Source organism: Silurus aristotelis, assembly GCF_946808225.1.
Source record: "Silurus aristotelis genome assembly, chromosome: 19".
NCBI lineage: Eukaryota > Metazoa > Chordata > Actinopteri > Siluriformes > Siluridae > Silurus > Silurus aristotelis.
The window spans coordinates 7,281,998-7,304,138 of NC_139592.1; the positions used below are offsets into that span (position 1 = coordinate 7,281,998).

The 22,141-nt window shown below is 39.6% G+C and overlaps 1 protein-coding gene across 3 annotated transcripts in view; it reads right to left on the minus strand.

Annotated features, from left to right (window-relative positions):
• Nucleotides 1-1,479: 1,479 nt before the first annotated feature.
• Nucleotides 1,480-22,141, minus strand: part of ctnnbip1 (catenin, beta interacting protein 1) — a 31,022-nt gene continuing 10,360 nt past the window's right edge. Inside the window, exons 2-5 of one of the 3 annotated variants that reach the window (XR_014538043.1) lie at nucleotides 19,079-19,196; nucleotides 18,865-18,955; nucleotides 3,417-4,078; nucleotides 1,480-3,349 (exon numbers count right to left, since the gene is read on the minus strand). Coding sequence is in view for 1 of the 3 variants with exons in the window: in XM_083569956.1 (XP_083426082.1) it covers nucleotides 4,020-4,078; nucleotides 18,865-18,955; nucleotides 19,079-19,174 (246 nt within the window). In the remaining 2 variants the exon portion in view is untranslated. Of the gene's footprint in view, nucleotides 4,079-18,864; nucleotides 18,956-19,078; nucleotides 19,197-22,141 lie in introns of all 3 variants that reach the window. The other 2 variants (XR_014538044.1, XM_083569956.1) reach the window with 2 other exon arrangements.

The following is a 22,141-nucleotide window of genomic DNA, read 5'->3' on the forward strand; positions in this document are numbered from 1 at the left end:
TGAACCACTGTAAACACGAAGAAGATGCGCTGTGGGCGTGTCTCCGTTTATTCAGGTCTGTGCGGCAGTAATGGCGAGTCGAGGCGAGAGCAAGACGAGTTTCTCAAAGTGGAAATATGCTCATTATTTCACGTTAGTTGAGTATAATGACAAAACCTTTTAAGTCAAATGTAAGCTGTGTCTTTCTGGTTCGAAGCTCGTATCTACTCAATAAACAGCAACTCCAATCTGTTGAAGCTCCTCCAGGACCTCCATGCCTGAGGAGCTAGAAGCTAGAAGCTAACCCGGTGTTCTATTCTACATTGTGGGTAGTTTTCATACTTCATGTGTGAAAGGAACATTTTTAAGAGCTCAACACAACAGCAAAAGCCACTTTAGTTTTTGATTGTGAATATATTATTCAGCTTGTTTAATTTTTTTCAGAAATCCTTGGGATATTCAGTTTGTGTTGGTCTGACTTTATTAAAAGTGTTTAAAAATGACTTTGTGTTCAAGTCAGTTTTGTGTTTGTATAGACCATATCACATAAAAGGGCATTAATAGGAACATTAAAGAAGGTTCTTTAAAAAAGTAACTAAAAAGTTACTTTTAACAGTAATGCATTACTTTTTGGTGTAAGTAATCAACAAAGTAACGAAGTTACTTTTTGAATGAAGTAACGAGTAACTGTAACTAGTTACTATTTTTTAGTAACGAGCACAACACTGCACGTGGGGAGCGAAGGCTGGTCCGTGTGGTCCGATCCAACAGACGAGCTCCTGTAGCTCAACTGCTGAAGATGATCATGCTGTTAAAGCTCGAAAGGTCAGGACTGTTTTGGCAGCAAAAGGGGGACCAATACAGTATTAGGTAGGTGGTCATAATGTTATGCCTCAGAGGTGCATAATGTAAGTGATAATGGGAACAACCATGATGCAGACTTTACACAATATTAAAAGTAACTTTAGATTGTTTATAACTATGAAATTTAGGATTTTATAAATCGCATAATGGAGGTGGTGTTCAGTGGTTAAGGGATTGGATCAGAAGGTCGCACATTCAAATCCCAGTACCAATAAGCTGCCACTGCTGAGTCCTTAAGCAAAGCTCTTAACCCTCAAATGCTCAGTTACAAATTGCTCTGGATGTCATAAATGTAATGTAACATCTGTCAAATGGCACAAATTGTACATGTTCTATATCCAGTTTCTTTTTTTTATTCCTTACACAGTTTACAGTTTGTTACAGTATGTGTTAATGGAAGCCTCATCAAAGGAACAAAGAAAGAGTTTAAACACTCTTCTTCTACACTCTGCACAGCTCCAAAGCTCTAAGGTCTTGTCCTTGGCTGTTTTTGTGACTGCAGCATCTTTTAGTCCTACAGTCTACAAGAAGCCCACGTGATTTCCAAACAGACCCGCTCTCAGTGCTAAAGTGCTCCCAGTTCTCCCAGTTTACAATTCCCATTCTCACTCAAATGAAAACACTGCACACAGCTGGTAGCCTTAACTCCTTTAATGGATCAGCTTTTGGAAGCATTAAAGTCGAAGGACATGGAAGCAGCCATATTGGGGGGGAAAAAAGAAGAAAAGTTCAACCTTAAATGACAGTGTAACCATTACAATTGAACCATTAAAAAAAGAATTATAACGTAACGCACAAAAAATAAAAACAAATCGTAATGAAGGCAACATTGCTGACATAACAGCGGTGTGTAAAAAAACAAAAAACAAAAACAAAACTCAACCCAATAGACATAGGCTTTAACTTAAAACAGGAGAACCGCGTGTCCTCACAGACACGTGCTTTCTACATGCACTTCGAAAGCTTTAATCTTTTAAGAACAACAAAAATGCATAGAAAACAGTAAACATAATTATAAAGACATCATCACTTGGGATAAAGTTACAGGAAAAAAAGCATGAGAGCCTGCAGATGTAAACTGTAGAATGTTATAAAAAAAAAAAAATTGATTCGGTTAAGGACTTTATTGCCGACAGGATACTGAAACACGACAGGTTTTGAAAAAAGGACTAGCTTCCACAAATATCAAAAATATTCAGTAATGTTGATTGTGGAAAAAAACCATGAACGCACACCATAAAACCGCAAGTGAAGCATGCGTCGTTTCGGAAAAAAACACCAACTTACAGTCACATCACAAAATTGTTTTGTTTTTTTATACTTGTATGCACATTAAATACTGATGACATCATAAATCTTATTTAAAAGTTCGAAATGTAAAAACCGCAATTACTTTCGGGGTAAAAAGCGACGTCAGGGGTCTTGGGTGTTAGAAAGCTTCCCTTTTTACTATGAAACGTTATAAACTGAGGTGAAATAACTAGTTATGAATACTGACTCATTAAAAAGATTAATTGACAGGGTTTCCCAAATGTCCTACAAACAAATTCAAATATATTGTATGGACAAAAGTATTGGGACAACTGACTTTTTTAGCCATACATGGTTCTTCCTCAAAGTGTTACCACAGATTTGGAGGCACCCAAAGTTGTAGAAGACGTCCCTGGGTGCGGATGAATAAAATTTCCCCTTCACTTGATCTAAGAGACCCAAACCTGTTCCAGCGTAACAGTACCCATGTGTACAAAGCCAGCTCCATGAAGATATTTATTACATGGGTTGGAGTGGAAGATTGTGAGCAGCCTGCTATAAAGCTCTGACCTCAACCCTATTGAAGAGTTTTGGAACATTGACTGCACCCTACATCGGTACATGAATGAGCACAAATCTCCACAAAAGCACTCTTCAAAATCTAGTGGAACGTCTTCCCAGAAGAGTGGAGGTTTAGCAAATGGGGTACTAAATGTGAAAAAAGGAGGTTCAAAATACACAAACTAATCTTAAAGTCAGGGGTCCACAAACCTTTGTCCATATAGTGTATATGTATCTGAGGAAACAGTGTGGAAATATTGAGCATCCTTTTGTTTTTCAGGACGTATCAGATCTACAGCAGTGTTTCTCCATCATTAAAACAATTCCAAGAACCCTGATATGAACAATCATGTAAAGAGAATACACTGATCTGACCGTTATTAAAAAAATGGCTGAAGATCTTGACGGGGTCATTGATCACGTTCAGTTTTAAGATTAGTTAAGGAAAGGCGAAAAATAAAAAAATAATAAATACGGACCCGAAAAACATTAGATACGTTTAAAAAATTCACCTACAAAAAAAAAAAAAAAAAAAAGAGAGACAGTTGGCACAATTTGTTCACTAGTATATATATTTTTTGTGTCGTCCTTACAATAATAAAAAAAATTAGGAAATTTCACATTAATACAAATATGATCTTGATCTTACTAAATGAGTCAGCTGTAGGTGAAAAAAAACAAAAAAAACGTGGATCTCTCACACACACACACACACACACACACACACACACACACACACACACACACACACACACACACACACACACACACACACACACACACACTGTCGTTTTTGATGTAGTGCAGTAGCATCCTCAACATCTTGCACAATAAATTGGAGATTTTGATGTGAGGATTACAATCTGGTAGAACATTAAACACGCACGTGTCAGCAATTTCAGCATACACACTTGCACACACACTCGCGCACACCCACCTCTGAAAATAACCACCGCCATTTAATTCCCTTTATCTCCATTCATTCCAACTTTGCTCTTGGTTTGACCAGACAAATTATTCTCTTGGTCCACTCATACACACACACACACACACACACAAAACACTATGGCCTGAAGCATGATGCTTTAAAAAAAAAAAAAAAAAAAAGGAAAAAAAAAAAAGGTCACTCTGGCTGACTCATGTGTCGGCCCGCTGTGCTGAAGGCTCTGAGCCGCTGGAGCTCGGCTGCTGGAGTGAGGCTTATTGTGAGGAAGAGGAGGGAACAAGAAAGAGCGACGGGTGAAGGACAGACCTGCTCCTCTCCCATCTGTCTCACTCTCGGTCCGTCACTCTCACTCTCTGCCTGCCACTCAGCAGGCTCGAGGGTCAGATGGAGCGGGTATAAGCTGCTGTTGGGTCAGAGGTCACTGCCTCCTGTCCTCCGTCTCTGATCTGGAGAAGGCCATGACCACATCCTCCGCACCTGAGAGACACACATACACAGCTGGCTATTAGATAGGGGACACTTCTGAAATAACCAAGGGCTTATACACACACACAGCTGGCAAATCGGAAGGTGACCCTCCCAAAATAACTCTAGTCAAAGGCACAACAGAGACACAGACCAAGACATACACACGTACAAATGTCATTTAAGATGTACCATATGAGCATCGTCAACATCTTGCACAATAAGGTGATTATTTTACAGCCAAGATTTACATTCAATTCAATTCATTTTAATTTGTACAATTTGTACAGTGCTTTCAACAATGGACGTTATCTGTATAAAGCTGCTTTGAGACAGTGTGATAAGAAAGAATCAATAAGTGTGTTCGTTATAAGTGTAAGTTTGTCCCTGATGAGTGCAAAAAAACTCCCCGAGACGGCGCGAGAACGAAACCTTAAGAGGAAGCAGACTCAAAAGCAAACCCATCCTTATCCAGGTGGCACCGAATGTCCATTTACTACAGCTAAACGATGTTGAGGTGTGCAGTGAGCATGAAATGAAATGAAATGAAGGACAGAGTAAGAAGATGATTACACACGCTCTGATGCTAAAAATGCAAGCTCGGGCAACGAAAAGAAAAGGGAAGCAAAACACACATTCCTGCCGTGCGTCAGCATTTTTTTGTCCGATATTACCTCCATGAATGTTTAAATTCGTGTGTGAAAAAAGGACGGCACTTTATCAAACACTGAACTTGCCATAAAAAAAAAAAAATATTGGAATACAATCCAGACACCAAAAATCCTCCTCCTCCTCTAATAAACAGCAATAACCTATACTGCAGTCACAGACAGTCTTTATATACTGTACGCTCTTGCTGTATTGATAGCATTCAGTAAAAATGTTTGAATTCTCTTAGAACACGGACAGAGAAATGAAAGTTAGATTCAAGTTTTGAAATAAGATTTGCAGTGTGTGTGATGTGTACAGATGTTTCACCACCATCACAAGTATTAATATGGTCAAATAGAATGTATAAAAGGTATAAAATTAAAGCCAGACCGGTAAATAACATTCAATGTATAGCATCTGCGAAGGGGTGGGATTTACTATAGATACTGTAGTAGGGATGCGCAGCTCCATAACTGAGGCGGATGCGATTCGCATCTGGATGCACTGCCGACGATACGATACATTAAAGATACTTATTAAATTAACTTAAGTGCCTTCCGACTTCTTATGCGTGGCCCTTTCACACACAGGCCTTTGTAGTGGGGGGGGGGGGGGGGGGGAACAACAACAAAAAAACAAACAAACAAGATGTTCTTTTGCTCTTCTGTCTCCAGGAAGACACAGCTCTACCTCTGCCATGTTAATCTATATTCAGTGTGACTCTCAGGATGGGATGCGTCACTCGCGTAGCAGCAGTGAGAACGCACTTCAGAAACAGTTTAGTGAGGAGAAATCAGTAAGAAAACAGCAGGTATTATATTGTGTGCCGGGAATCCGGTGGTTAGTAACTACCAAAAGGGATCCATAATCCCAAGTGATGAAACAGCGTCAGGCTCTTTGATACACATGGGAAGCAAAGGCGATCCCCATCTGGACGGATCCCACCAAAGAGCTACTGTACCACAAATTGATTCGCCTCCTTCTGAGCATGGAGCTGTATGTTGCCCCCTGTACACTACTGAAAGCATCGATAATTGGCATGTGAGCTTTTTTTTATATATTTATTTATTTTATACCATGTCAGCCTCTATGGATATGTTCATGGTGGAAGTCAGGTTTAGTTATACAAATAAAAAAATAAGATGCCTAAGATTGATTTTTTTTCTAAAAGAAATTTTAGGATTACATTTGGATTAACTTGATTAAACACTTTTTTAAAAGAATTAAACAAGTTTCTCGAAGGGGTCGAATTATTAAAGTCTAGCAAAATCCGTTTAATGGATATTGGATTCTGACAGGATGGACATTTTGGGGGAATTTTCTCCAGATAATAAAAATGAGTGCGAGTTTTGAGTGTCCTCTCCAGCAGTGTGTGTAAATAACTTGATCCCAGTGTAAAATCTCAACAACATCAAGATTCATGTAATTTGTTGTTTAAGCACTGATCCCTTTTTTTTTTTTTTTTGTGTGTATGCATTTAATATTGGTCTCAGATCTGTAAAAGGTATAAAGCATTTTACTGGTTCTATGGATAATGTATTATTTGGCAGCACTGTCTCGTGTGTGCGCGTTAGAACAGGACAATGGAGAGAGAAAAAAAAAAGAAAGTGCCTCGGTTATGGCAAGCCAGAAGAGGCATTTTGATTTTGGTCGGCTCCTGAAGTCAACCATCCAATAAATGAATTGTTATTACAATATTCCTGTGCACGCAAGTGCTTTTAATGCTGTGCCTCTTCCCTAGACTGCGTGTTACACAGGCACACATTAACACTTCCTTCTCTTGTAGCATGCTATTTCTTTTTTATGATCACTCTATTTGCAGCTGCATTTCAGAAATCTTGTGTTTCATTGAAATTATTTATTAAACCTGGCAAAATAATCTGTATCAATTATAAGATTTGAAGCTGATTGGTCGAGGTTCTGATTATAGAGTATATATAAATGTAATGAATGTAGACAAACACAGAAGCTTTTTAAGGATCTGACTATAATTAGATTGAGGAAAATTTTTTAACTTGTGACCCATATCTCTCAATAGAATTTGACCGAGATGATATATCGCTGGATAACTCTTTGGACAGGTCCATCCACCAGCAAGCACATGAACAATTTACACACTTTAAGATGTGTATCTCACACTACAACACAAAGGCATCTACAATCATTGGGCAATAAGAAAAACTCGAAAAACCCCAGAGTGAAATTCATCTTCATGTATACGGCACTGGAACACCATTCCTATGTCTTCTAGAGCCTGCGGGTTAAAAGATGAAAAATCTCACTTGCGATTGCAGTCAGGTAGCAGGCCAGACATACAGAGGTGAGCGCTAATCAATTCAAATCCCACATCAGGGATTCAGACGTGGCTCGGAAAGCAAATCCAGACTGGCAGCTGAACGGGAATTTGCAGCTCCAGCTGTTCGAAGATCAACAATTTCGTCATATAACCAGCACACATTTAAAACACCTCGTAGCACATCTCGTAGCGCTCACCTCTGTAAGTCTCCTGAATGGTATTCTAGACATTGTGCTTGTCTGAAGGTCAAGAGGGATGTCTGTTATGGGTGATGTGCGCTAACATACTTTAAGATTTTCACCAAAGCTGTTTGCTGAAGCAGGATTTGTCTTTGTCAGCAGCTCGATAAAATTCTGTGCCAAGTCTGGAAAAAGCTGACCCAAAACTCTCTGTTCCCGTAATGAAAGTGCTGCTGCCAAAAGGGGTTCAATAACCTGAATTTTGGCCAAGGAAATAAAAAACCCAAATCTGCTCATATTACCTCGTGAACATGAAAACCCATGATTGCTTTCTAATTAGGTCACTGACAGTCTTTTGGGTGCACAATCCAAACAAAACACATCCTTCGTGAATAAATGTCCACAGGTACTTGGTCCAATTTTTATACTTTTAATGTGATGAAGGTGGTCGAAATCTTCGGCAAAGCTCGCATAAGATTGATTTAATTCTCTAAACGCTAAATACTTACTTACATATTGCATAGTCTAAATTTAGGAGAATGTAGGAGCAGATAGGAAAATGTGGAGTAGTAAAGCACAGGATGATTTGAACAGGGTGTGTACACCACACATTGTATGCAGTTAGCCAAATACTTTAATCTAATACTTTACGCTTTCATTTCAAGTTTCTATTTAAATTCTCAGCACGTGACCATTTTTGTTCGATTTCTTTCGTTGCATTAATAAAATAATTTTTTTTGTTTGATTGAAATTACCCAAATAGATTTATTTAAAATAATAATAATAAAAAAAAAAAACACTGGATGGTTAGAAGATATAAACCCAGAGCATTTCAGATCTTAAACGTGTTCACGTTACCCGATTTGTAGCTCTCTGCGAATCACACTTTCCCATAATTCTTTTCTCAGATTTGATAAGTGGATTTGTGCATGTGCGATTATGATATACAAAAAAAAAAATCAGCTTTTTACACTTAGGTCTTACAAGTGTAATCTAGAATACTTGAGTAATGCATTGTTTAAACTCGCAGTCCTTAATGGTTGTGCTGTTTGTATTTAGCACTTTATCAGTGGTATGGAAGGCTGGTGGTAAGACAAAGAGGTTGTCAATCAAAAATGATTTAAATATTAGGCTGTCTATTATACAATTTATGAACAAAAGCACTGGGCCACCTGACGTTTCCAGTCATATGTATGTAAACTGTTACCACAAAGTTAAAGGCCGACCTTTTAAAAAATGTTTCTTATACTATGAAACCCAAACCTGTCCCTGTGCACAAAGCCAGCTCTGTGAAAATATGGTTTTCATGGTTTAGAGTGGAAGATCTTCAGTGATCTGCTATAGAGCTCTGAACTCAACCCTACTGAACACATTTGGGATGAACTGGAAAGCTGAATACGGGTGAATGAGCACAAATCTCCAAAAGCAGACTCCAAAATCAAGTGGAACATCTTCCCAGTAGAGTGGAGATTATTATTACAGCAAATAGGAACTATATAAGGAAGGAGATCTTAAAAACAAACAAACAAAAAAAAACGCATACGAACCTTATGATCAGGTGTCCGCAAACTTGTGTCCTTATAATGCAGCTTTTTAATAAGCAGTGTTTAATCTCCATTCCACATATTGTTAGATATTTAAAAAAACAAACACTCAAATTAGTTTTCATGCAAATATTTAAATGTTTTTTACACAAAGCTGAAGAGCAGAAAGTGATTTTTTCATGTCCCAGAGCCACAATATAATTAAATGAATTAAACAAACGTGTGAAATAACCATGTCAGCGTCTGTGTCGGGGCAGACACTGGGTGATATTTGGCAAGCTCAGACAGACTTTATAAAAAAACAAACAAAAAAAAAATACTCACAAGCTTTGATCTGAAATCTTAGAGCTGTACAGATTACAGCCACCTTTAAAGTGGTGGTTCTAAAAGCAAACCTGCCTTTGTTTCTCTGCACGTCTATAAAAAGCAGCAACACTGGTAACACTGCCTGGTTTCATAGATCTAATTATGCGCAAAGATAAAAGTAGGCCACACCGAATCAAACACACAGGCACCCACTGGACTGTGGATGTGTGCACACATGTTCGAGGGGGTGGAAGCCTGTTCCACAGAGGCCACAGTTATTGCTTGGCACAGGACGTTAGGAATCGGTTGTCTGTGTGACCCACATCACAGGCGATCATTAGGACGTCTCTTTACGTGACCCAAGCCTAATAAGCAGGGATGCAGGCAGAGGAAGGTCCTTTCATGTCTGCTTGTCCTTCCTTTCATCTCCCCTGTCCATTCAAATCGCACTTAGACACACACACACACACACACACACACACACACACACACACACACACACACACACACACACACACACACACACACACACACACACACACACACACACACACACACACACACACACACACACACACACACACACGAGTCCCTTACAAGCTATGACAGAGCTCTGTTCATCAGCCAGAATCATCCTTATGATCTCTTAGGTTTAACTTCAAAAGAAATGGCACCCTGCAAGAGTGTGTCGGCCTGTCGTAAATGATACCCTGCAGGGGTTGTAGTTTTACTGTTGTCTAAATGGAAGGTTTAAAATGGCACGTGTGTCAGGGTGCTCTTTCACTGTTTAACTGTTTATGTGGGTTTAGCCATTTATGGTAAATAAATCACAGAATGCGCTTCGTAATTTACAGGCATTTAACAACATGTGCAGATGAGCACAAAGAAAATCAGAGTTGCAGATACTTTCGGACACTATATCCACAAAAGTATTGGGACAACTGACTTTTTTCAGCCATGTGTGGTTCTTTTCCAAACCGTTACCAGATCTAGAAGGCTGTAGATGCTTCCTTTCACTTCAACTTGGAAACCCAAACCTGTTCCAACATGGCAATGCTCCTGTGGAGAGGAAGATCTTGAGTGGCCTGCTATAGAGATCTGATCTCATCCCTACTGAACACTTTTGAGATGAATAGGAACGCTGACTGATCCCCAGACCTCCTCACCTCACCTACATAGGTACCTGCCTTTACCAACACTCTTGTGGCTGATAAACACAAATGTCCACAAGCACACTCCAAAATGTAGTGGAACATCTGAGGTTATTATAGGAGCAAACTGGGACTAAATGTGAAATGCGATATTAAAAAAAGCACACACCAAACATAGCGCAACCTTTTGGCAATATTGTGAACATCTGGAGGGAATATTTTTTAGTTTGGTGTGGTATTTTCATATATACAAAAATATATACACAATTTTGATAATTGAGATCTAGATTTTAAAAGATCTACTGATTTTGTGGAAGTGTGGGACCCTAAAACACTAACTATATGTTCAGACATGCGTTTTAGGACCAAAAGTATGTGTACACCTCACTACTTCACTACTACAGGATAAAGAAAATGAAAAAAATAAAAATAGAAAAAATCCAGTTTTAAAAATCTTTTGGTTTGTACGTCATGCCACGGGCAATCCAGACATCTTATTCATATGTGTCAAAACCCACAACAAAGTGAATCAGAGTGTCTTGGGACCTACAGCAGAAACTCAGTCTTGTTATAAAGTCTGCCTGAATCTTAGGCCCTTCTCTCCCTTAAAAGTCTTCAAAATAGAGCATCAAGGTTTAAGATGGTTTAGATTACTATGCAGCTAAAGAAATCGATATTGACTCCAAGCTCTAAACAAACACGCAGTTGCCAAACAGGAAAAAAAAGGAAAATTCAAGGATGCACTGATCCCCCATCCTTACGGAGCAAGAAAGGACGGATTTCTGACGTACGATCTAAAATTAAGATTATGCCACCTGTATATAATCAGCTCTGACCTTTGAATGCACGGTTAACAAATGTTTTTCACTGCATTGATGCACATGCACTGTAATTTCCTTCTGCAAATTATCTACAGCCTGAATTATCAAGAAAGGAAAAAGTCACTGCGTTATTATGATGGATTTCGCGCTTCTAGCTCATTTATTTTGTTAGTTTACAAAGCCTGAGGTCACTGGTAACTCGAGGACCTGACATTTCCAACAAGCAAGGTGAAAGAAGGGGTGAATTTATTCATCTGTAATGAGGCACGCTGTTGAACTTTTGTTTTGAATCATCTTGATACATGCAGTTCGGTGAACTTTCGGAGATCCCATCGAGTCACATCCTGCTCGCCTTTCTAACACTTCCTCATTAACACCATGGCGACACGGGAAAACCTCTGCTTGGATCAAAAATGAGTGACTTCGGAAATAATACGGATATAAGAGGGGAAAAAAGTGTTAGATTGAAAATGGAAAGAAAAAAAAGATTTGTAAGAATTGACATTGAAAATAAAATCAACAGCGAGCCTGTCAGAATGAGATCTGTCAGTGTTGCATGCTGCCGTTGCTCCTGTTTCATGATGGTTGAGTAACAGAGCTGATGATTGCATAAGCACTTAATGAGGGGTCAAAAACATTCATCCATCCACACACACGCACGCACACACTGGACGAAGTGTGAAGGGCATGTGAATAAAGCTACGTGTGCATTGGCTTAGCCTCAGATTGTCCACGCCCCTTCCTTCCTTCTACATCAAGTCACCAAAACAACAGTGAAGGCAGCACGGACGTCAGGGTCCTGAAGAGCCGTCGCCTAGCAACTGGATTGCATCACTACCCGGCAGGTTGCAAACGCCTATGAACAAACAGCTGCTACCTGCTCCATCTATCCGCTCTTTTATTCTCGATCTGCCACATCTCTCTGAGGAGAATCATCTCTCACTCTCACACACATTATATATATATATACATACATACATACATACATACATACACACACATACACACACAATGATTACCACTCTTTTCCTTCATCATCATATTTTATTTGCTTTATTTCCCTCTATCTGCCTTCAGTAAGCATTAATTAGTTTATAACATCCCTCTTTCATTTATTTTTTTTTTTTTTATAAATTAACACTGAACCCAGATCCTCATCATTAAAATATACTGTAAAATATTTACAGTCCATACACTGTGTATAATGTTTATATACACATTATTTCTACAGGTATCCGTTCCCTAAATTCGGGTTTAATCGCTACAGCGCAGCGTGACTGAACAGGAATTAAAGGTGCAGGGCATCGCTGTGGGAGCCGATAGCGTCAGAACACAAAGTGTAGCACAGTCGGAATTAGACGGCCATTTCAGGAGGCATGCGAGAGCGAGGCGAGGAGTGATAAATCACGCTCAGGGAGTGTGTGGAGCTGACAGACAATCGCACACACACACACACACACTGAATACTACGTTAACATTTAACCATGATTAAATCAGCCTAAAGGTACTCCTGCCCAAGATCTTAGCAATTCCACTGAAGGATACTGAAGCCAGAGCTGCAGATCAGTTCATGTGAAACATCTCATGGGTGTATTAGCATTGCACTGGGATCATATTTCTTCTGATATGAGGAGAAAGAAAACGAAGCGCTCCAGGAGTCGATTGAAAGAAAAGGGCAAAAAGGACAGCGCTGCAGTCACGCTCCAAATCCAACGAGAATCTCGACTCAATAATCACATCAATCATGACCACATCATAGCTTCTTACTGCAAAACTGACTTTTTTTTCAGTAGGCATAAGATTTAAATTTGTATAGCTGCAGCAAACCTGTTTGAGGGATATTCTTTTACAATCGGCACCTCCTTTCAGTTTTTTTTTTGTTTGTTTGAAGCATGACTCACGGGTTTAGCTGTGAAAAGTCCTGAGGCCCCCTATTGTGCCCCAGCAGTGTTATTATAGAAGAGGAATTTAGGATTGTGTTGTGTGCATGGATTATACATACTAGCAGTGGCAGAGGAGTGGCAGAGGAGTGTTTTTGGTGGGGAAGAACGTTAAGTATAGCGCAAGTGTCATAAAACAGTATTCAGAGTATTCCTGATTTCTCTGAAATGGACTCGGAGGCATCGTATTGATAACCGGCGTCCGCTAGAACAGCATGGGTCACGCTGAAAGAGCAGCCACATTGATTTTACACTCCATAAAGCACTGCGTGTTATTACACCCATTAGATGTGTGTGTGGCTGTACGGTGGGTGGAATGTTTAACGTCTAAGCGGCGAGAGTGACGCGGCTCTCACGCCATGTGCCCGTAATTAAAGCTTCAGCTTGCCTTCGGTCCTAATGAGACCGGCGTTTCTCCTGCAGTCAAGCGGCTCCATGGAAGCCGGTCCACTGGGAGTCCCGCCTCCCATGCGGTCGGCATGGAAACCCCTGCTCTGTTCTGCTCCCCCCTTGTTCTTTCCATGTTCTGTCCTAGCAGCCTCGCTAAGCTAACACACTCATTCTTGAGCCTTTGTGCTTTTCTTTTGCAGAAAGAAGTGCAGCAGAGCCCCTAAACCACAGCGCCACACCCGCGCTTCACTTCAACCTCTCTGTCTCCCTCTCAGCTAAATGAGACAAGCTTTGGGAGGAAAATGAAAAGAATCCTGCAGAAAAAAAAGAAATGCATGAAGATGCACATATTCATTTGATAGGCCTGTCCCTAAGCTGGCTAATGAGCGCAGCTTCCAGACCTTCATACATTTTTAACATGCTTTTTAACACCCCTTTAACACCCCCCCCCCCACACACACACACACACACACACACCCCTCATCCTCTAATCTTCTAACCAGTTTAGAAATTCAAATATCAATTCAAAACACAGTGCATAATCTTATAACTCATTTATGCTAATCAGGCAATTAAATGTGCTTGAAATCGAGTTATTTAACCCTTATATTTGTAAACAAGTTTCAGGACGCTGGTTTGTAGCCCACACGATAAATAGCTGCCTAATTTCACACTTGTCACTTTTTAAAAAGGCAAAAATTGTCTTGTGCAAAAAGGCAAAAGTGTGTGGGGGGATGTTGAAGTCCTAATTTTTGTCTTGCGCACAATACAATCTTTTTCATAACATGAAAGCACAGTGGCTGAGCGGAGATGAACGCGGCATCCCAAGTGGCATGTCCCTGGAGCCCTGGCCTGTTCTATATACACACACACACAAAAAAAAAAACATATATTTTTATGTGATCCAAAAATGAACTGTGGGTCACTATGGAGCTCTCATTAACCACAAAGACAAACAGAAATTTACAAATTAGATTTTTCCAAAATGTATTTTTTTGCACCCACAAGACACCAAGCACTACAAGCAGCTCAAATACTGCAGAGCTCCATCTACAGATATAAAACAGCATCACATCCTCACAAACAAATACAGCCTGAACAAAAATGAAACGTCCAGCACAGTTTTGACCCTCGAGGTTCCTCTGCAGTCAAACCCAAAATCAATGCAAAGAGACGATCAGCATCCCGAACAAACGCTTAGCACATCCACACTGACCTCTACAACCCTCCGCCATTTTATGCACTGCTTTTATTTAAAGCCACACACACAAACAGACTTCTTTAAAAACCTACAAAAGGATGTAACCATTATTGCTGACCCTGTAGTGCACTGGCCTTTCAGAGTCCTGCATTTTATGGCCAATAAATGCATCAGAAAGCTGTAAGAAATTCAGTAATTACAATAGCTAATCATTTAAAAAGAACAAAATATATTTGTGCCCTATTTAATGATTGCTTTTATTGGAATTGAATATCAGCCAGAGAATACTGGCTGTTTCAGGGAAAAGGGTCAAACATAAGCCACATAAAGATAATAATGTTGTTTATTTTAAATCATTTCCACTTCCTGTAGTCGGTCCTCAGGCATTAATAGCTAATCCTTCCTGAATATTAGTGCTCTATGGTATTATTGTTACTGTTTTACAAACACATACTACAACCATTATTATACCATTTGCACTCATCTTAAATCTAAAACATGCATGTTGTCAAAGCTCATACTAACAGACCTTTCTATCCACCTCACACATCATCATGCATTATTTATAAACAGATTTAAAAAAAACCTGCAGCAAGTGGGGTGTAAACTGTTTACTTGAGATACAGTATAGCACGGACTCAATGCATGGCGCCCCCTGGTGGTGAATAACAATTACTATGTAAAATATTATTATTATTAATTATTATTAATTATTATTATTATCATTATTATTAATAATGATAATAATAATAATACATCAGTCATGATTAAAAACATTTCATAAACTATATTTTTAGAATTGTTTTGTAACTCCCTATACATCACAGCACTGTTAAATCCTGTAACCTGTTTAGAAGGTTTCATTTTCCCTATACCACAGCATGTCTAAGACCAAATGCTGGAACAAGCTCAGACTTTAAAACATTTTTATATTTCTCCCACACTGAAATAGGTATGTATACAAATGCTTTACATGACCCAAGACCAATAGCAGATTAAAAGATGTGCTGTTTAACATAATGAAACAATCATTGACGGGGTTGTCTTTGTTAGAAGACATGTCTAGCTGTCGCACATCATTTTGCAATGCTCCCCTGTTGCATTTATTCTCATAAAACTGTACGACCTGTTCCGTGTTATTCCTTACATAACGACAGCACGGACAGCGTTGGCTGCAAGGCAAATCACTGGTTTCTACAGTAACAGTTCAATTCACAGGGACCGATGTGTGAAAACGTCCAGATTTTCATGTAAATATATAATTGTTAATTTGGTAAATTTTCTGTTAGAACTGTTATAATTTTTGTATGGAAAACTAATACACTTTGGGGGCAATGAACAACATCTTTAACATTTTCTGTCTTTATTCCCTACATAACACTCACATATATTTCTATATATACGCTTTAGCACAATTATTTCTATTTGTCTAAACTGTTATTGCTATTGTTGGTTCATACCATCCCTCCTTCATTATAATATATATATATATACACAGTGGGTACGGAAAGTATTCAGACCCCCTTAAATTTTTCACTCTTTTTTTTTTTTGCAGCCATTTGCTAAAATCATTTAAGTTCATTTCTTTTCCTAATTAATGTACACATAGCACCCTATATTGACAGAAAAACACAGAATTGTTGACACTGTTGCAGATTTATTAAAAAAGAAAAACTAAAATATCACATGGTCCTAAGTATTCAGACCCTTTGCTCAGTATTTAGTAGAAGCCCCCTTTTGATCTAATACAGCCAGGAGTCTTTTTTGGAAAGATGCAACAAGTCTTTCACACCTGGATTTGGGGATCCTCTGCCATTCCTCCTTGCAGATCCTCTTCAGTTCTGTCAGGTTGGACGGTAAACGTTGGTGGACAGCCATTTTTAGGTCTCTCCAGAGATGCTCAATTGGGTTTAAGTCATTGCTCTGGCTGAGCCATTTAAGAACAGTCACAGAGTTGTTGTGAAGCCACTCCATCGTTATTTTAGCTGTGTGCTTAGGGTCATTGTCTTGTTGGAAGGTAAACCTTCAGCCCAGTCTGAGGTCCAAAGCACTCTGGAGAAGGTTTTTGTCCAGGATATCCCTGTGCTTGGCCGCATTCATCTTTCCCTTGATTGCAACCAGTCGTCCTGTCCCTACAGCTGAAAAACACCCCCACAGCATGATGCTGCCACCACCATGCTTCATTGTTGAGACTGTACTGGACAGGTGATGAGCAGTGCCTGGTTTTCTCCACACATACAGCTTAGAATTAAGGCCAAAAAGTTCTATCTTGGTCTCATCAGACCAGAGAATCTTATTTCTCACCATCTTGGAGAACTCCATGCGGGTTTTCATGTGTCCTGCACTGAGGAGAGGCTTCCGTCGGGCCACTCTGCTATAAAGCCCCACTGGTGAAGGGCTGCAGTGATGGTTGACTTTCTACAACTTTCTCCCATCTCCCGACTGCATCTCTGGAGCTCAGCCACAGTGATCTTTGGGTTCTTCTTTACCTCTCTCACCAAGGCTCTTCTCCCCCGATAGCTCAGTTTGGCCGGACGGCCAGCTCTAGGAATGGTTCTGGTCGTCCCAAATGTCTTCCATTTGAGGATTATGGAGGCCACTGTGCTCTTAGGAACCTTAAGTGCAGCAAATATTTTTTTGGAACCTTGGCCAGATCTGTGCCTTGCCACAATTCTGTCTCTGAGCTCTTCAGGCAGTTCCTTTGACATTAATGATTCTCATTTGCTCTGACATGCATTGTGATCTGTAAGGTCTTATATAAACAGGTGTGTGGCTTTCCTAATCAAGTCCAATCAGTATAATCAAACATTTCTGGACTCAAATGAAGGTGTAGAACCATCTCAAGGATGATCAGAAGAAATGGAGAGCACCTGAGTTAAATATATGAGTGTCACAGCAAAGGGTCTGAATACTTAGGACCATGTGATATTTCAGTTTTTCTTTTTTAATAAATCTGCAAAAAGGTCAACAATTCTGTGTTTTTCTGTCAGTATGGGGTGCTATGTGTACATTCATGAGGAAAAGAAATGAACTTAAATGATTTTAACAAATGGCTGCAATATAACAAAAAGTAAAAAATTTAAGGGGGTCTGAATACTTTCCGTACCCACTGTATATTTATATATATTTATTAACACTGAACCCAGTTCCTCTATATAACATCATTAAAACCTACTGTAACATATTTACAGTCTATAAACATCTATTGTTATTGTGTTAGAGCAGTAATAACGGGACGATTTTGCAGTGTTAGAGCAGTAATAACGGGACGATTTTGCAGTGTTAGAGCAGTAATAACGGGACGATTTTGCAGTGTTAGAGCAGTAATAACGGGACGATTTTGCAGTGTTAGAGCAGTAATAACGGGACGATTTTGCAGTGTTAGAGCAGTAATAACGGGACGATTTTGCAGTGTTAGAGCAGTAATAACGGGACGATTTTGCAGTGTTAGAGCAGTAATAACGGGACGATTTTGCAGTGTTAGAGCAGTAATAACGGGACGATTTTGCAGTGTTAGAGCAGTAATAACGGGACGATTTTGCAGTGTTAGAGCAGTAATAACGGGACGATTTTGCAGTGTTAGAGCAGTAATAACGGGACGATTTTGCAGTGTTAGAGCAGTAATAACGGGACGATTTTGCAGTGTTAGAGCAGTAATAACGGGACGATTTTGCAGTGTTAGAGCAGTAATAACGGGACGATTTTGCAGTGTTAGAGCAGTAATAACGGGACTATTTTGCAGTGTTAGAGCAGTAATAACGGGACTATTTTGCAGTGTTAGAGCAGTAATAACGGGACTATTTTGCAGTGTTAGAGCAGTAATAACGGGACTATTTTGCAGTGTTAGAGCAGTAATAACGGGACTATTTTGCAGTGTTAGAGCAGTAATAACGGGACTATTTTGCAGTGTTAGAGCAGTAATAACGGGACTATTTTGCAGTGTTAGAGCAGTAATAACGGGACTATTTTGCAGTGTTAGAGCAGTAATAACGGGACTATTTTGCAGTGTTAGAGCAGTAATAACGGGACTATTGTGCAGTGTTAGAGCAGTAATAATTGGACTATTGTGCAGTGATTTAGCACTAATACCGCGAAAATTACGCAGTGTTAGAGAATTAATAATGGAATAATTATTCATCCCTAAACTAGCAATAATTAGACACAAAGTTCAGCTTTCACTCCTTACAAAAAAAGCTAATTCAACCTAAAGACACTAAAGATTATTACTCCAGTGTTCATCATATTACTGATGCAAATACATCCTACCTACACCCAGAGACTGAGGGACTGACTGAAGCTGTTGTGCAGTGAATGCTTACCCTGGTCTATATTGTGTTGTGGCAGCTGGCTCATCTGACTGTGCACCACGCCTGCATAGTTCCGCAGGAACGCTTCCTCGCTCGGCGTCAGCTGCAAGAGGGGGATACGAGCAGCCCAGTAAACAACATGCAACGGAGATGCTTCACATCTTCGTCGATATAAAGCAAGAAAATATGCATTTATCTGTTTGGACGTGTACAAACTCATACTTACATTTGATCCCATCTTCTTCAACATGAGGAGCACTCGCACCTTCTGCTGAATGTACATCTCCTCAGGAGACTTGCCAGGGGCCTCCTCCCGGTTCATCCCCCCTGGTCCTGAAGCACCACTGAAATTTTAACAAGATTAATGTGAGGTGTAGATTTATAACTATTGCAGTTTATCATAAGGAATAACCACCGTAATTTCCAGACTATTAAGCGCACCCAAATATAAGCCACACCCACTGAATTTTACAAATCATTTTATTTTAAACATAAATAAGCCGCACCTGTCTATAAGCCGTCAACACTGAAACTAATGAACTTTACACAGGCTTTAACGAAAGACAGGGTCTTTTGATTGGTGAATGATTAGTCAGAGCAGCACTGACCAATCATTGCTGTTACACTGCCATGTAATGCAGAATGAACAATTGTTCAATAAGGATGTGGTCATTTGGAATTGCATGTCGTACAACAACATGAGAGATCTGGCTGGTGAGTGTCGAATGATTCCACCTAACATTTTAAAGCCACAATAAGCAGACTTATTCGTAAAATCAATTTAAAAAAAAGCATGAAAAAAAAAAAAAGTAATATTTCTAATGAAACCCATGAATCACAATCCTTTTCCTATCCACATCTGTTGATAGATGTGAAAGGAAGGATGTACACACATGCACAGCCTAATGAAACCCACAGAATGTCATGATGTAGGAGGGTCATAAATGACCCTTGTCTACATTTAATGCAGGTTTTTCTTCGAGCTCGTTGCTTTCCCTGCTCCCCCCCCTCGCTCCGTCTCTACCAATCTCGCTTACTCACTCGCTAATGGCCTTGTTCCACATCCAGACTCCCTGTGCAGCGCTTTTAGTGACACAAAGGCGGGGAAGGAATGCAAATTGCAGAAAAAAGGTTTGTGCCCCGACAGGTGATATTTCCTTCCATCAATGTCCTTGTCAACTTCTTCACAACATCTTGCGCTGAAGTAGCAAAACACACTTCATTTTAATGACATAATTGCCTAACAAAGCAGCAGTCATAAACCTTCAGTCATAAACCTGACACTTCGGATCATTTCCTTGCAAAAAGCAAAAGCGTGACAAACATGAGAAAAAAAAAAAAGAGAAACGGGAAGAAAAAAACCAAATCATGGAAAATGCATTTATTTGTGAAAAATCAGGCAGAATCCCTGGTTCATTTATATGCACAAACACTCCAACAGATATTAAAAACCCATGTGATGTAGGGTTATGTTTAATCGAAAAGACCTTCTTAGTTTTCATGGCATACAGATTGAAGGAGAAAAAAATATATATATATCTATCTTAAATGAGAGTAACCCAATTCACCTAATCATGGTTTTTATGCTGGATTTGCTCCTTAGGGCACAACATGATGTTCGTTAAAACGCATTAATTTCAGCTTATGGACAGGACGGAGGAAAAAAATTCCCCTGGAAAAAAATAATAATGATAATTCACAGTCTCTGTATCCAGAAGTCACCAAAGGGCAGAGCGTCAAAGGAGACTGCATCGCATTAAAAAAAAAAAATCCTCTCATCTCTGGCATTTTACAGGCAGGAGTGGGGGATGATGAATGCTGGCACAGAGAGGAAGCGTGAGAGAGAGAGCGCGAGAGGGAAAGAGAGAGATGAAAGACAAAGGGGGACAGACGTGTCATCTCTGCACCGCTGAGACACTGGGTACACCTTCAGGGGGAGGCAGCTCTTCAGAGACTCTCTCACACACCCTCCCTCATTCCCTTCTGCTCATTTGATCATGTCTGGGCTCAGTGCAAGAGAGACGAGCCTGACAGCTCGGAGAGACACCAGGATCTCGCACACGGCGTGCTGAAAACGCAAACGGGGACACGGCGCAGGTTCACAGTGACGCCTTTCGCACCGCTCGTCGTCTGCAAGTCTGTGGATAAAACAATCCTCCGGGGAAATAAAAGCTATGAAATGTACATGTAGGAAGATTATAAGCAGCTTGACTAAAAACTGCAAGTTTACCCTGGGAGTGCTTGAGCACCTCCTCCACCCAGAAAAATAAGGAATGAGACAATTATTTACATCATGCTTATGTGTGAAGTGTGAAAAGTATTCACTTGGTACACAGCTAAATGTAATGTTCCTGCTGGCTGCATCAAATCATATCCACGAAGACTTGAATGCAGTACATTTAACTGAATTGTACCCAGTTGTGACTAAAAACTGGTCTCTCCATGAAGGAACTTCAGTCCACTTCTTCTGGCAGCCTGGAAAAACCGTCACAAACTCTCACTACAATATACATTATATGGACCCAAGTTTGTTGACACCTGTACAAAAGATGAGTATGTGCTTTTAGTCTTCATCTGCTGTTATAATAAGCTCCACTCTTCTGGGAAGATGTTCCACTAGATTTTGGAGTGTGCTTGTAAGGATTTGTGCTCATTAAGTCACAAGGGTGTTAGTAAAGTCAGGTACTGATGTAAGTGAGGTGAGGAGGCCTGGGGTGCATTCAGCATTCCAATTCATCCCAAAGATGTTCAGTTGGGTTGAGGTCAGAGCTCTATAGCAGGTCACGCAAGATCTTACAACGCAAACCATGCAGGAACACATTGAGGCGTTCTAGTTTAGGTGAAGGGAAAATGTAATGCTTTCACATCTAAAGACAACCTATAGAACTGTGTGCCTCTAACTGTGTGGTAACAGTTTGGGGAGGAACCACATATGGCTGAAACAGTCAGGTGTCCCAATATTTTTGTCCAATTAGTGTATAATTTCTATTTTCAGCAGCGATTTTTTGGAAAACGATTACAAAATGAGGTTGGTATAAAATTCATCAAAAGCAGCTGATTGGATAAAAAAAAAAAAAAAAAAACAAAAAAAAAAACAACTTCCTAAATAGATTTTCTTAAGTTGTGTTGCATTACAAAATAAATTAATATATATCATTAACAAACAACTGTGTATTTAGATCTTCCATTTAAAAAAAAATTATGCGCAAAATAAACTAACAAAAAAAAAAATTCAATCTATAAGAAATTGAAGATAATGCTGCTTCAAGTAGGTTTTTTTTTTTTTTTT